Consider the following 12,500-nt stretch of genomic DNA (forward strand, 5'->3'; position numbering starts at 1 on the left):
CCCCCCCCCCCCCCCCTCCACACACCCCTAGGGATAGCTCTGAGTGACAGAGATTTTAAACTTCTCTGAGCAATCTATTCCATTGCCTTAGTGTACTGGATAGCAGCTGCACAGCATATAGGAGTTCTGAATCAGGCTTCTAGTAGTTGGCTGATCTGACCTAGTTGGAAATACTGGTTGAAGACAGTTTGATTTTAATGAATTTACAATGGAATACTGTCTACCAGTTGGGTGTCTGTTGTAAGCCTGCATAGTTTCCTGACAGCTTGTCACCTCAGCTCCTTGGTTTATGAGCTGACAGTAGTTGGAAGCCTCTGTCCCAAAGCTCCTAAGCTTGACAGGCTGCTGTATAGCAGGATTTGGAGCTTCCCAACTTTAGGGAGGCCATCTGGTGAGATGCTGGGAATCTGGAAGCCATGTAGATTGAGTTTCCAAGTTTAGAGGCTCTTGTCTCAGTGACTGCTCCCTGAGCTTCCAGGTCTCCACTCTTGACCAGGCAGGATGGCAGGAATCTCAGGAGTACTAGTCACGAGCTTATAGGTTCACTGCTCCCAAGAGCTGTTGCCCTGAGCCAGCCTACCCTGATGCCAGGTCTTCATTACTTTTCACAGAGGATTTTTGAAAGTTTGGGATTTGCTGTCCACAAAACAAAATTATCTCCACACCTGTACAGGTGATATACTTGAAGTATGATACTTATTCTTAAGAGTTTCTTGAAAAATATTTTTTGGAATATTTAAGATGGCTCTGGACTTGTAATCAATTGTGTCAGGACAGACAGAAAGACATAAAAATGGCAAATATCTTAAGATCAGGACCATGACGACTTTGGGCCAGATCCTAATCAATACTGTAGCTGCCTAAACAGAATTTAGTCAGAATTTTAGTCACAAAAAGCAATCCAAATCAACTGCATCCAACAGCTGAGGACTGATCCAGATGCCTACTGTCTAACATAAAAATGCATCAACAGTCAACCAACAAGTGGGAGAGTGACTGTAATCAGTAATGAGAATGCTTCCATGAGAAGGAGTCCTGAGTGCTGGATCTTCTTGGCAGACTGTTTATGCATTTTATGTTAGATTATCATTGATTAAAATAGTAAATAACCTATTTAGCAGAGGTCAGTACCCAGAGTATCTGTCATGGAATGTGTCTTAACCACTAAACTATCATGATTACAGTCTCTCTTGCATGCTCTCTTTCTGGTGGCCCTGTCAATTTTATATCCTTGGCTGCCAGTGGCCTAGCTTCAGCAGGAAGGGTCAATTTGGCTCATACTTCTGGGAATAGGCACCTAAACTGTGTAAGTTGTGACACCTATGTGGAGATACCTATAAGGTTGATCTGGGTCTAGTTTGGCATGATAGGCAGATTTTCAATAGTTTTAATGGAATTTCTGGCGGGGGAATGACTGGAAACTGTGAAAAAGGATAAAAGATTTGGTCTACAGTCAGAAATGACATTTGGTGTTTTCCTGGAGTACAGTAAACAAGAAAGCGAAAGCTAAATTTCTGTACATCTCTCATTACATGCACATTAGAAAGAAAAGACCTTGTAAGGAAACCAAAAAACCCCAGTCATCTGAAGCTAAAATCTGTTCAAACTGAAATAAAATGCATTGGGCTGTATTCTATTTTCATTTACACCAATGAAAACATGGCATAATGCTACTGAGGTCAGTAGGTGAAATCGTGGCCCCAACAGAGTCAACTGCAAAACTGTCACTGACTTCAATGGGTCAACATATCACTTCATATAATCAGAGTAATATTGCTGAGAAAGCAAAGCCAAGCAATCTAATCCCACTTGAGACCTGGGGACAGACAGCTCTGTATCAGTATATCAGACATCTGAATGTTTTAAACTAGCACCAAAACCAAAAATGAAAATTCCTTACCACTGAAAGTGAATTTGAAAGCAGTGTCCCATCTTGGCTGAGCATATTGGAAACTGTAATTTCAGGTAGGTCCATGTTTTGTGGGTGGAATGGAAGCAGGCCATTATGATTCATTGGGTGACACAGAGAGTGATACCCAGACTCTACTTCATTCAAGTGCACCAACGAATGGTCAGGTAATGATGGAGGAGTTATGGGAGGTATGTTGAAATCTTCACTTTCAAGACTTGGACCAGGAAAAGACTGTAAGGAAAAAAGATAGATATTACTGCAAGTTACTCAAAAGCCATGTAGAAACAAACAAAAACACTTATACATTTAAGCAGAAGTTTCAATTTAGCAAAGAGAGCATTTTAAACACTCATATATTATAATGGTGGAGCTTCACCATTATATATAGGATAAAAATTGCCTTAAAGGCATAACAACCTCTGGTACTTTCACAGCTTTCATTAGACAGAGTTTTTTCTTCCCCTCAAGAACCTGAATTCAAACAGATTTCAAGGGTACAATTAAATTTTTCCAAGAGTCTTCATCTAGTTGTATGCCTTTTTCATGGGAATTGTGGAAAAGGGAATTCAATTTATAAAATTAACATTGAATCAAAAATGCTTTATGAGACTCCCTGCTACTGAGATCAAGAACTACAGAGTATAAAAGAAGGCTATTGCTTTTTTTGGCTTACATAGAAAAAACATGCATTCATTTTGCTTCAAAAGAAAAACAAATTAATATAGAAATAGCATGCGCATTACATAGGCATATATTATAGTTATCAAAAATACATTTGAAATTATATTTCAAGAATATGGATTTTTCCTTTCTCAATCTATAAGCTCACAAATATGTGTCTTTCTTATTCATCTAAGCAATTTACTCCATAAGGTGACTGTTTCATGTTTTTGCTGTACATTGTTAAGTCACATAACTTATTTTATTCAAGGTAATGCCACAGATAAAAGTCAGAGGGATACACCAAAGTGGATACAGGAATTGCTATTATTTATTCATGCTCTTTCTACAGCAGGTAGGCTCATATGGGGATAAGGGATGGCTGTGTGGGCATATTTTTGTACTTCAAAGGGAAAGGTGAGCACTGTGGTTGAAGGTGGTTAAAGCAGTAACCTGACAGGAAAGGAGGGTTATGAGATGATGGAAGTTCCACATGCGCAGGTGTTTTTCAATTCCTGGTTTATTGCTTTGTTCAATTGTGAGAGATAGAGAGGACTATTTTGATAACAGTGTTATGTGATTTGGATTAAGACTGCAGAGGGTCTAAATGTAGTCATTCAATGAAAACCTTGTGTTCAGGGTGCCAGAGAAGTGCATGGACCTCGGCTGTATCCCAGTGGATATGGGAGAGGAACTGCTATGCCACCTATCCTTTTCTGCAGGGACACCGTCTGTTCCTTCCACCCACTGCATTGTGGGAACCATCCTACCCTTCTTTTTGCCTTTTATGAAACGTGGTCGCTCAGGGTGTTAACATTACTTAACAAGTACATAAGGACTGCAGCTATATCTAGCTCCTCACAACTGCCATGAGGAAGTATGAGAATGCTCCTCTTTGCAAACATGAGACTGGACAGAATTTAGATTGTTCTCGGCAGCTATTAATAACATACTGGATGCGTCTACATGAGACTCTAATGCACAGTGGTTACTGAGCATTTATTTAGTACTTATATAATCAAGTACTAAATAAATGTGCAGTAACCAGAGATGCTGAGCAGTAGTGCTGACAAATGCCTTTTTGGTGATGTTACCGAGCAGTAGCCTAATAATACTGCACAGTAGCATATTAGCACTGTTGGTGCCATGATGTGCTACTGCACAGTATTATTCAGGTACTGTGCAGTTAGTGTCTTGTGCAGATGTGCCTACTCATTCCCTAATGTAGTATAACACTGTGTATGAAATGCAAAACTATGCAGAAGGCCAAGAGATGAACCAGTGTCCCAAAAGATAACAGAGGAATTCAGTTATTCAAAAGAGAGATAGAGATAGTTTCATCACAACACCTGAGATTATTCCGCCCAGCTGAAGCATGTACGTAAAGCCTTTCACCTGGATTTACAACATAAGATTTTACATGCTTCCACTGAATTATTGAGATATTGCTGGAAGCCATAACTAAATAACTTGTTCCAGAAAAGTGCACCTTGCCATGTCCAAAAGGAATGTCCTGTCACTGTAGTCAAAGGACACTATAGCTGGAGATCTGTTCCAAATTAAGGGTACCATAGTATATAAAGAAGATTCATGGATAAACTCATGGGAGCAGAAATATGGGACAAAAAAACCCAACAAAACCTCACAACAAACCCATCATTACGTGTGAGGAACTTAGTTTATCCTTGTCTGGTGGACTGATTCTGTTCTTAAGAAGACCATACCATGGTAAACTAGCCCTCCCTCCTCCTCCAGGCATTTGGACTCTTTAGCATTTGGTGTGGTTTTCTAGTAGGAATTCTCAGAGAAAGAATATTGGCATCTAGCTTGTAAGCCTTATCTTTCTTGGCATTGACAAAGTTTTAATGCAGCCATCAGTTAAGACTCCGTGAAAGGCAGAAAATGTGTGCATCAAAAACAGATTCCTCACTGGATGGGAAAGAAACATAGCAGTGATAAAGAAAACAAACTAGGATTAAGCAAACAATAGGTAATTGCATAAACTGCCAAATTAGTATGTTAACAGGACAGATAAAAATATAAAGTCCCTTCCACAAAGGCTTACAGCCTAAATTTCACTTGATATAACAGAAATAATGAAAGAGTAGAGACATGATGGGAAGGAAGACAGTGATGACACCAGAAAGGTTGTTCTGGACAACTATATCTCATATATACTGCATAAACTGCCCATCATAATGATCTGCCTCACAGCCCTCTCATATTCATCTTATGGGTAGATGAGGTGGCTTGGTCTGTTTGGAAAGATGCAAGGGGTATGAATGGAAAAAGGTTGGGTTCGAACTACTGTACATGTACTACATGACAGCCCCATAGGAATTCAAAGCCTCAGAAGATATTTTTCACACTTACTCTATCCCAAGGGTGGACAATTATTTGGGCTGGAGGGCCACTTAGGGAGTTTTGGTGAGTTGCCATGGGCTGGGTCAGTGCTCCCTGCTTCCTTGGGTCAGGTCAGCACCTCCAGCTGGCCGGCCACAAAGCTCACCAAACCTCCCCAATCACTCTGCTCCAGGGCCCAGCCATATGCTATCACTATCTGAGAATCTTAGGGTCTCTATGGAGACTAGCCCAGGACCTCCATGGGCAGGACGTGCTTGGCCAGGCAGATGGGATGGGGCCATGGGCAGTCAGGGAGTGGCATCTGGGACCAGGATAGGTGGGAGGGGCCAGGGCTTGGATCATGGGGCAGTAACAGCACAGGGCTGGGGCCCAGGGCAGAACCTCAATCTGTTCCCTTCACACCCCACCTGCAGCACTGGTGCCCTTCATAGGGATGTACGGTCAGCAGATTATAGCTTTGTCCCCGGCCCTGACCCTATGCTGTCACTGACCTGTGATCACAGCCCCAGCCTCACTTGCCTGTCCTGTTCCCTGCCCACCAGCAGCACCATCTCATCTGCCTGGCAACACACACTCTGCCCACACAGGTCCCTGGCCAATCTCCATGGAACCCCTGCCTGCCTGCTTCATTTGGAGCCCCTGGCGGTGGGTGTGGAGTGGACAGGCTGGGGTGCTTAGGCAGCAGGGCTGGATTCGGCAGCAGTGGTGACACTGACAGCAGCAACCGGAAGGAACTTCCACCACTAGGTCTACCGTGAAGTGGAGTCTGGCCACTGTGCTGCCCCAGCCCTGATGTGTACCTTGGCGCAATGGGACCAACCAGATGTACCACAGCCCAGGCTGCCTCATGCACCTGGGCTGGGCAGGGCTGAGGGATCTTGACAGGCTACATCTGGCACGTGGGCCATATTTTGCCCACCCCTGTGAAGATGTAGTTACAGAAAGTGACTGTTCAAGATCTTCTGTTTGCTGATGACTGTTCCCTGTATGTCAGACTTAGATTTGGCATTCAACAGATTATGAACTGTTTCTCTTCAGCTTGTGACAACTTTGCCTGCACAATCAACAAAAACTAAGATGACAGCAGTGATGCACAAGCCTTCACCAGAAAAGCTTTACACAGAGCTCACCACCACAGTGAATGGCCAAACCCTCCAGACAGTGGACAAGACCACTTATCTCAGCAGTACATTGTCACATGCAGGTCACACTGATCATGAAACCAATGCCAGAATTGCTAAAGCAAGCATGGCATTTGGCAGACTATGTGAAAATGTGTGGGAGTGCAGAGGCATCAGTGAACAAACAAACTGAAGGTCTACAAAGTCATTGTGTTGCCAAACCTGATGTATGCATGTGAAACCTGGATGGTATACAGACACCACATTATGTAGCTTTCACTTCATGGGCTGTCTGAGGAAACTGATGAGAATAAGATGGCAAGACAAGGTCCCAGACACTGAGGTTTTTACATGGCAGGCATTTCAAACATTCACACACTGTTCATGGAATCGCAGATGAGATGGGCAGGCCATGTCACCAGGATGTCAGATGAGCAACTGCCAAAGATGATCTTTTATGGTGAGCTAAAGGAGAAATAGTGCTCTCAGGGAGGCCAGAAGAAATGCTTCAAGGACTCCTTCAAGTCATCCTTGAAACATTTCAACACTGACCCAAAGTCTTAGGAAGATCTCACTCATGATCTTTCCACCTGGTGAAGCCTTATCCATACTGGAGCTACCATCTACGAGCAGAAAAGACCTACTGAGGCAGAGCAGAAGTGCAAGCAGCGTATATCTCACAACTGCAACATGTCCACTATTGAATAAACAACCCGAAGTGGCACCTCTTGCTCAGTGTAACCATAGATGGTTCAAAGCACAAATTGACCTGATCAGCCATTCATGTGTCCACAGAAACCAAACTAACCAGTGATATCATGGTCATCTTTGAATTCAAAGGATGAACAACATGCCCACCCTTGCTCTATCCCAATCTCCCTGTACCATTCCACAAATAGAGTTGTTCCTGGAAATATTCACCTCCCTGCTGGCACCAGGGTAACAACTGAATGAGAGATCTCTCCTCAATACTCTTCCAAGAGGAAGAGTCTGCCAGGGGAATTTCTCTTTTCTCAACTTGCTGAAGTAAGAGCGTAACAGATCTCATCTATGACTCTGACTCTTCTCCTCAGATGCTCTGTTTGTATAATACCAGGAGGCAAGCTTCTAGATTTGCCCTGCGGCTGAAAAAGACCATCACTATTAGCAAGGACACAAGCCAAATACTGAGAAAACTACCTGCGTGATGGCCACTAATATTCAGTGTGCTCAATTAATTTGATATTTGAATTGCCCATCATTCTACTGTATATGCTTATATAATGTAGCTTTCACTTAATGATTTTTTTCTTTCAAATATATGTTTAATTAGTATCACTTCAAATAGAGTGGCAAATGCACCACAATGATGACATGTAACTTCACTTATTATAATTTAAATGAAACACTAGTCTGATAAATTCCCACCATCCAAATGTATAGTTAAGAGTATGCACATGCATTATATATGTAGGTTAAGCATTATGAATTCAAGGTTACTGCGTATGCTCTCTTCATTGCAACTAAAAATTTACACTGTTATTAGTTACAAACCAGCTATAGTGCATTTGATGCCACAATTTAATAGATACTTGTCAAATTATATTGTGCAAATTTTTAGATTGCTGTGGCAGAGTATTAGAGAAAATAATAAAACAACAGTACAATATGTAACTAACGTGGAAATTAATTAACAAGCTATAATAAACTACTCCCCATAGTACTATGGTTATATAGGAAGTTTTGGGAGGTATTTTTAAGTGAACAGTACTAGTGCCTGCACCTTTTTAGGGGAAAAAAACCCATTAATGTGAGGCAGAATCTAATTCAATAAGAGAATGTTTGAGATCATTAGTACAAGGAATATTTCACTATGCTAATACTTCCTATCTAGCGAGGCAGTGCCCTCTTTATTTTGTGTATCTGCGTGCACATATTTCTACTCTATATATCATTGTTATACCAAGAAATAATGTCACTACTACTGTTTGTCTCATTGCTGCTGTGAATGCTTGTGTCCAACTCTAGTTCAAAGGTATATCTAATTGCATTTCAGAGTTTTATACTGATTAACACTACATTTTACATGTTACTTAGATTTAAGGTTTAGTCAGACTTCCACAGTTCTGCTGTATCCTGAAGGCCAGGGAATATCTCTTTCTTTATTCTACTAGTCAAGACACTGAAAGCAAACTGTAATTTTAAAGCCAAGAGGGCATAGCACTGCATGTTTTCTTTGCCTCACCCCTGACTGCAAGAGGACTTAGCAGTGAGTGTGCTTTTCTCCCCCTAACTATGGAAGGGGGGAACTTATTGGTTATCAGCACTAGGGAGAGTTCCTATATTTTATTATAACCAGGAGAAATGACGTTACAAACCCAGTTAAACCCTACTGGAATGTACTGAAGAGATCAAGCCTTTATTTTACATTGTTAAAGAAAAGAGTTTAATTGCATCTGAGTATCATCATAAGCACTTTCGAACATATTTACATTTTAGATGTTTGGTTACAGGAACCTCAAAACCAAGCCACTGTGAATTTGGTGTGTTTGGTATTTTATTTAAATTAACAAAGCTGAACCTGAATTTAATAGTTATAAATACAGGACTGACCCAAAAACAGAAGGAACTTACTCTGTGGCTCTAGTTTAATGTTTGTGAAATGTTACATTCAGTTCTTTTACAGAAAATATACCCTTCAAAATGGTGAAAATTGCAAAAGAGTACTCACATGAGTTTTCTGCCATTAACTGTGGGAATCTTTCCCTTACCATGGTTAGAGAGAGGTATTTCACCATATTAAGCATCTTAGAGGCTAACTGGCTCAGGCATAAGCTTTTGCAGGAGATAGACTACTTTGTCAGATGCTATGAATCAGAGGCTGCTGCCTATGAAAACTTATGATTGCCTGAACCAGATAGTCCTTAAGGTGCCATTCTGCCCTGCCTTCTCTTTTTGCCACTATGATTAGTGGCACAATCAAGCCAATTAATTTTATTTCCTTTTTAACACACACAAAATACTCATTGTAATGGATAAGTATTTGAAATACTTGAAAAGGCTGTATGACGGACTGTATCACAATTAAAGAAAGGAATATAACGACAAAAAAACTCTACATAATAAATTATGGTGACTACAGATCAAAAGAGAAAGCTTATTTATGCTTGTATTGAATGTTATATATCAAAGTTTGGAAAGTAAATGGAGAAAAAGAAATGGAAGAAAAGGAGATATTTAAACACAATGACCACAGGAGGCAGCAAACATCCAAATATCTAACACAAACTGGGATGAGCAGAACTATTATCAAAAGACATCTTCCAGCAGGTAAGTTTAAGTTAAGTGCTGGATGGCAGAATTATGCAAACTCTCAACAAAATATGGTATTAGTTATAAGTCCTTAAAAACATGGTCTTCTTACAAAGGCACCCATTTTAAAAAAAATGAATGTGGAATGTGTCTTAATTTTTCATTTACACAAAGGCTTCTGCATCTGTAGAAAGATGCCAATTTTTAAAGATAGATGCTTCAGGCTCTTCTATCATTGAACACATGATTACATAACTGAAATAGTTATGAATTGAAAATAATGTAAAAACAACAAGCTCATTTGGAGAGAAAAAACAACAATTTATTTTATATGCATTTGAGAGTTAGGGTCGCATATCTGACAGTGAAGTTTTCTGGAGTTTTAATGGGATCAACCTAAATCTCCAGTTTCTAAATGGAGGACCTTCACAAGCAAGAGTTTTTACCTTCTTTTGTCTCTGCATGAGCAAGGCTTGATAGCTTGAGACTATAATGCACTATTGTGGAAACCTTCGGTCTGTTACATAAATCATCTTAACACTCAGCAAGAATTGTCCAACAGTACCATTGATATGTTCAAGTCAATGATCCTGCAAACAATTTTTTTGTGTTTCTTCATATGTTTGACAACAGCAATAAATCATATTCATTTAAAAACACACAATATACTAATTTATCAAGCAACAGCCATCAAAAACACATTATGGGGGAAGGTATACCTTTTTTTCCTCATTGTGTTAATCAATTTCTCTAATTTACGTTAGGTAAAGGGCAACACCTCAAGCAAAACATTAATTTTCCAGTAATAGATGAATTCTATTTTCAATAAGGTGGAGAATATGCTGACAATTATATAATTGATTTAAAATAATCACAATTTCAAAGGCAACAGAATCATGAAAAGGTATCATGCTTTTTAGATTAGACAGTTCATCTCAAGAATCTCTTCTCATTGTTTAATTTTACAAATATTGCCACAAAATTTGTTTTAAAACAAATTTGTTTTTTATGTTTTATACTGAAATGCATGTAATAGGGGACAATGAACAAAAACAATCAAAAAAGATTACAAGATTTGAATAACATAAATGGCTAGAAATACAAACATTTTAACCTCTCCAGAGGGCTAAGAGTATAGCTTTCCTATTCAGAATATTTATATCAGTCTAGCAGAAAAGCACTCCCTCTTGCCATTGGTCCTGGGGTAAGGGAACTCAGGGCCAGATCCAAAAGCTTTAGGTGCCTTACTTCTAAGTGTCTGGCCTTAAAACCCATGACTTCCCACTCCTAGACAAGTATCTTAAACACCAGGCTAAAGTTATTCTCCCTCTTCTTGTTCTTCTGCATCCATGAATTTTGCATTCCTTTCTGCACAGGGGCTCAGCTTCAATAGGACGGGTGAAGAGTCCTTCTCTACCTGGAGCCTCAACAATAGCCTGGCAATAAGTTACTCTGTTGGGAGGTGGAAGACAAAGGTTTTAATCCCCTCAGGCAGACATGATCTTAGAAACCAGGTATTCTACTATATCACAGAACTATGATTTGGTTGGAATAACAGAGACTTGGTGGGATAGATCACATGACTGGAGCACTGTCATGGATGGGTATACACTCTTCAGGAAGGACAGGTAGGGGAGAAGAGGAAGAGGAGTTGCACTTTAGGTGCAGGAGCTATATGATTGCTCAGAGCTCCAGTATGAAGCTGGAGCTAGGCCCGTTGAGAGTCTATGGGTTAGGGTCAGAGGGGAAAGCAACAAGGGTGATGTTGTGGTAGGGGTCTGCTATAGACCACCAGAGCATGAGGAAGTGGTGGGTAAGGCTTTCTTCAAACAGCTAGTGAAAGTTTCCAGATCACAGGCCCTGGTTCTCATGGGGGACTTCAATCACACTGACATCTGCAGGGAGGTCAATATACCAGTGCACAGGCAATCCAGGAAGTTTTTGGAGGGTGTTGGGGACAACTCCCTGGTATAAGTGCTGAAGTAGTGAACTAGGGGCTGTGCCCTTCTTGACCTGCTGCTCACAAACAGGGAGGCATTGGTAGGGAATGCAGTAGTGGATGGCAAGTTGGGCAGCAGTGACCACAAGATGGTTGAGTTCAGGATCCTGAGGAAAGGAAGGATGGAGAGTAGAAGAGTAGGGACACTGGATTTCAGAAAAGCAGACTTTGACTCACTCAAGGTACTCATGGGTAGAAGCCAGACTGAGGGGGAGAGGATTCAGAAGAGCTGGCTATACTTCAAAGAAGCCTTGCTCAGAGTGCAGGAACAAACCATCCCAATGTGCAGGAAGACTAGCAAGTATGGCAGAAGACCAGGTTGGCTTAGCAGGGAACTCTTCAGTAAACTAAAATCACAAAAAGGAACCAGTCAGACTCACCTCAATCCCTGGAAAACTCATGGAGCAGATCCTCAAGGAATCCATTTCTAAGCACTTGGAGGAGAAAAATGTGATTAGGAACAGTCAGTATGGATTCACCAGGGGTAAGACATGTCTGACCAACCTGACTGCCTTCTATGATAAGATGACTGAGTCTGTGGATGTGGTGTACCTTGATTTTAGCAGAGCTTTTAATATGGTCTCCCACAACATTCCCCCAGGCAAGCTAAGGAATTATGGGTTGGATGAATGGACTGTAAAGTGGCTAGAAAACTGGCTGGAGCACTGGGCTCAAGGAGTAGTAATCAATTGCTTGATGTCTAGTTGGCAGCCGGTATCAAGTGGAGTGCCCCAGGGATTGATCCTGGGACCATTTTATTCAATGTCTTCATCAAGGACCCGAAAAAGTTGGCATAGAGGGCACCCTCAGTAAGTTTACAGATGACACCAGGCTGGGGGCAGTAGTAGATTCGCTGGAGGGTAAGGTTAGGATTCAGAGTGACCTAGACAAATGGGAGGATTGGGCCAAAAGGAATCTCATGAGGTTCAACAAGGACACGTGTAAACTCCTGCACTTAGGACAGAACAATCCCATGCACCAGTATGGGTTGGGGGCTGACTGGCTGGGCAGAAGCTCTGCAGAAAAGGACTTGGGGGTTACAGTGAGTAAGAGCCAGGCCCTTGTTGCCAAGAAGGCTAATAGCATACTAGGCTACATTAGTAGGTGTGTTGCCAGTAGGTCCAGGGAAGTTATTATTCCCCTCTATTCATCA

At 41.1% G+C, this 12,500-nt stretch overlaps 1 protein-coding gene across 2 annotated transcripts in view; it reads right to left on the reverse strand.

The window, feature by feature from the left end:
* Positions 1-12,500, reverse strand: part of TOX (thymocyte selection associated high mobility group box) — a 388,101-nt gene that overhangs the window by 163,825 nt on the left and 211,776 nt on the right. The window contains exons 1-2 of one of the 2 annotated variants that reach the window (XM_019527710.1): positions 11,728-11,759; positions 1,901-2,143 (exon numbers count right to left, since the gene is read on the reverse strand). In XM_019527710.1, the coding sequence (XP_019383255.1) occupies positions 1,901-2,143; positions 11,728-11,748 (264 nt within the window). In that variant the 5' untranslated portion in view covers positions 11,749-11,759. Of the gene's footprint in view, positions 1-1,900; positions 2,144-11,727; positions 11,760-12,500 lie in introns of those variants that run through there. The other variant, XM_019527707.1, reaches the window with a different exon arrangement.

The sequence above is a fragment of the Gavialis gangeticus genome, unplaced genomic scaffold (assembly GCF_001723915.1).
Source record: "Gavialis gangeticus isolate Ggan-Ray unplaced genomic scaffold, GavGan_comp1, whole genome shotgun sequence".
Classification (NCBI taxonomy): Eukaryota; Metazoa; Chordata; order Crocodylia; family Gavialidae; genus Gavialis; species Gavialis gangeticus.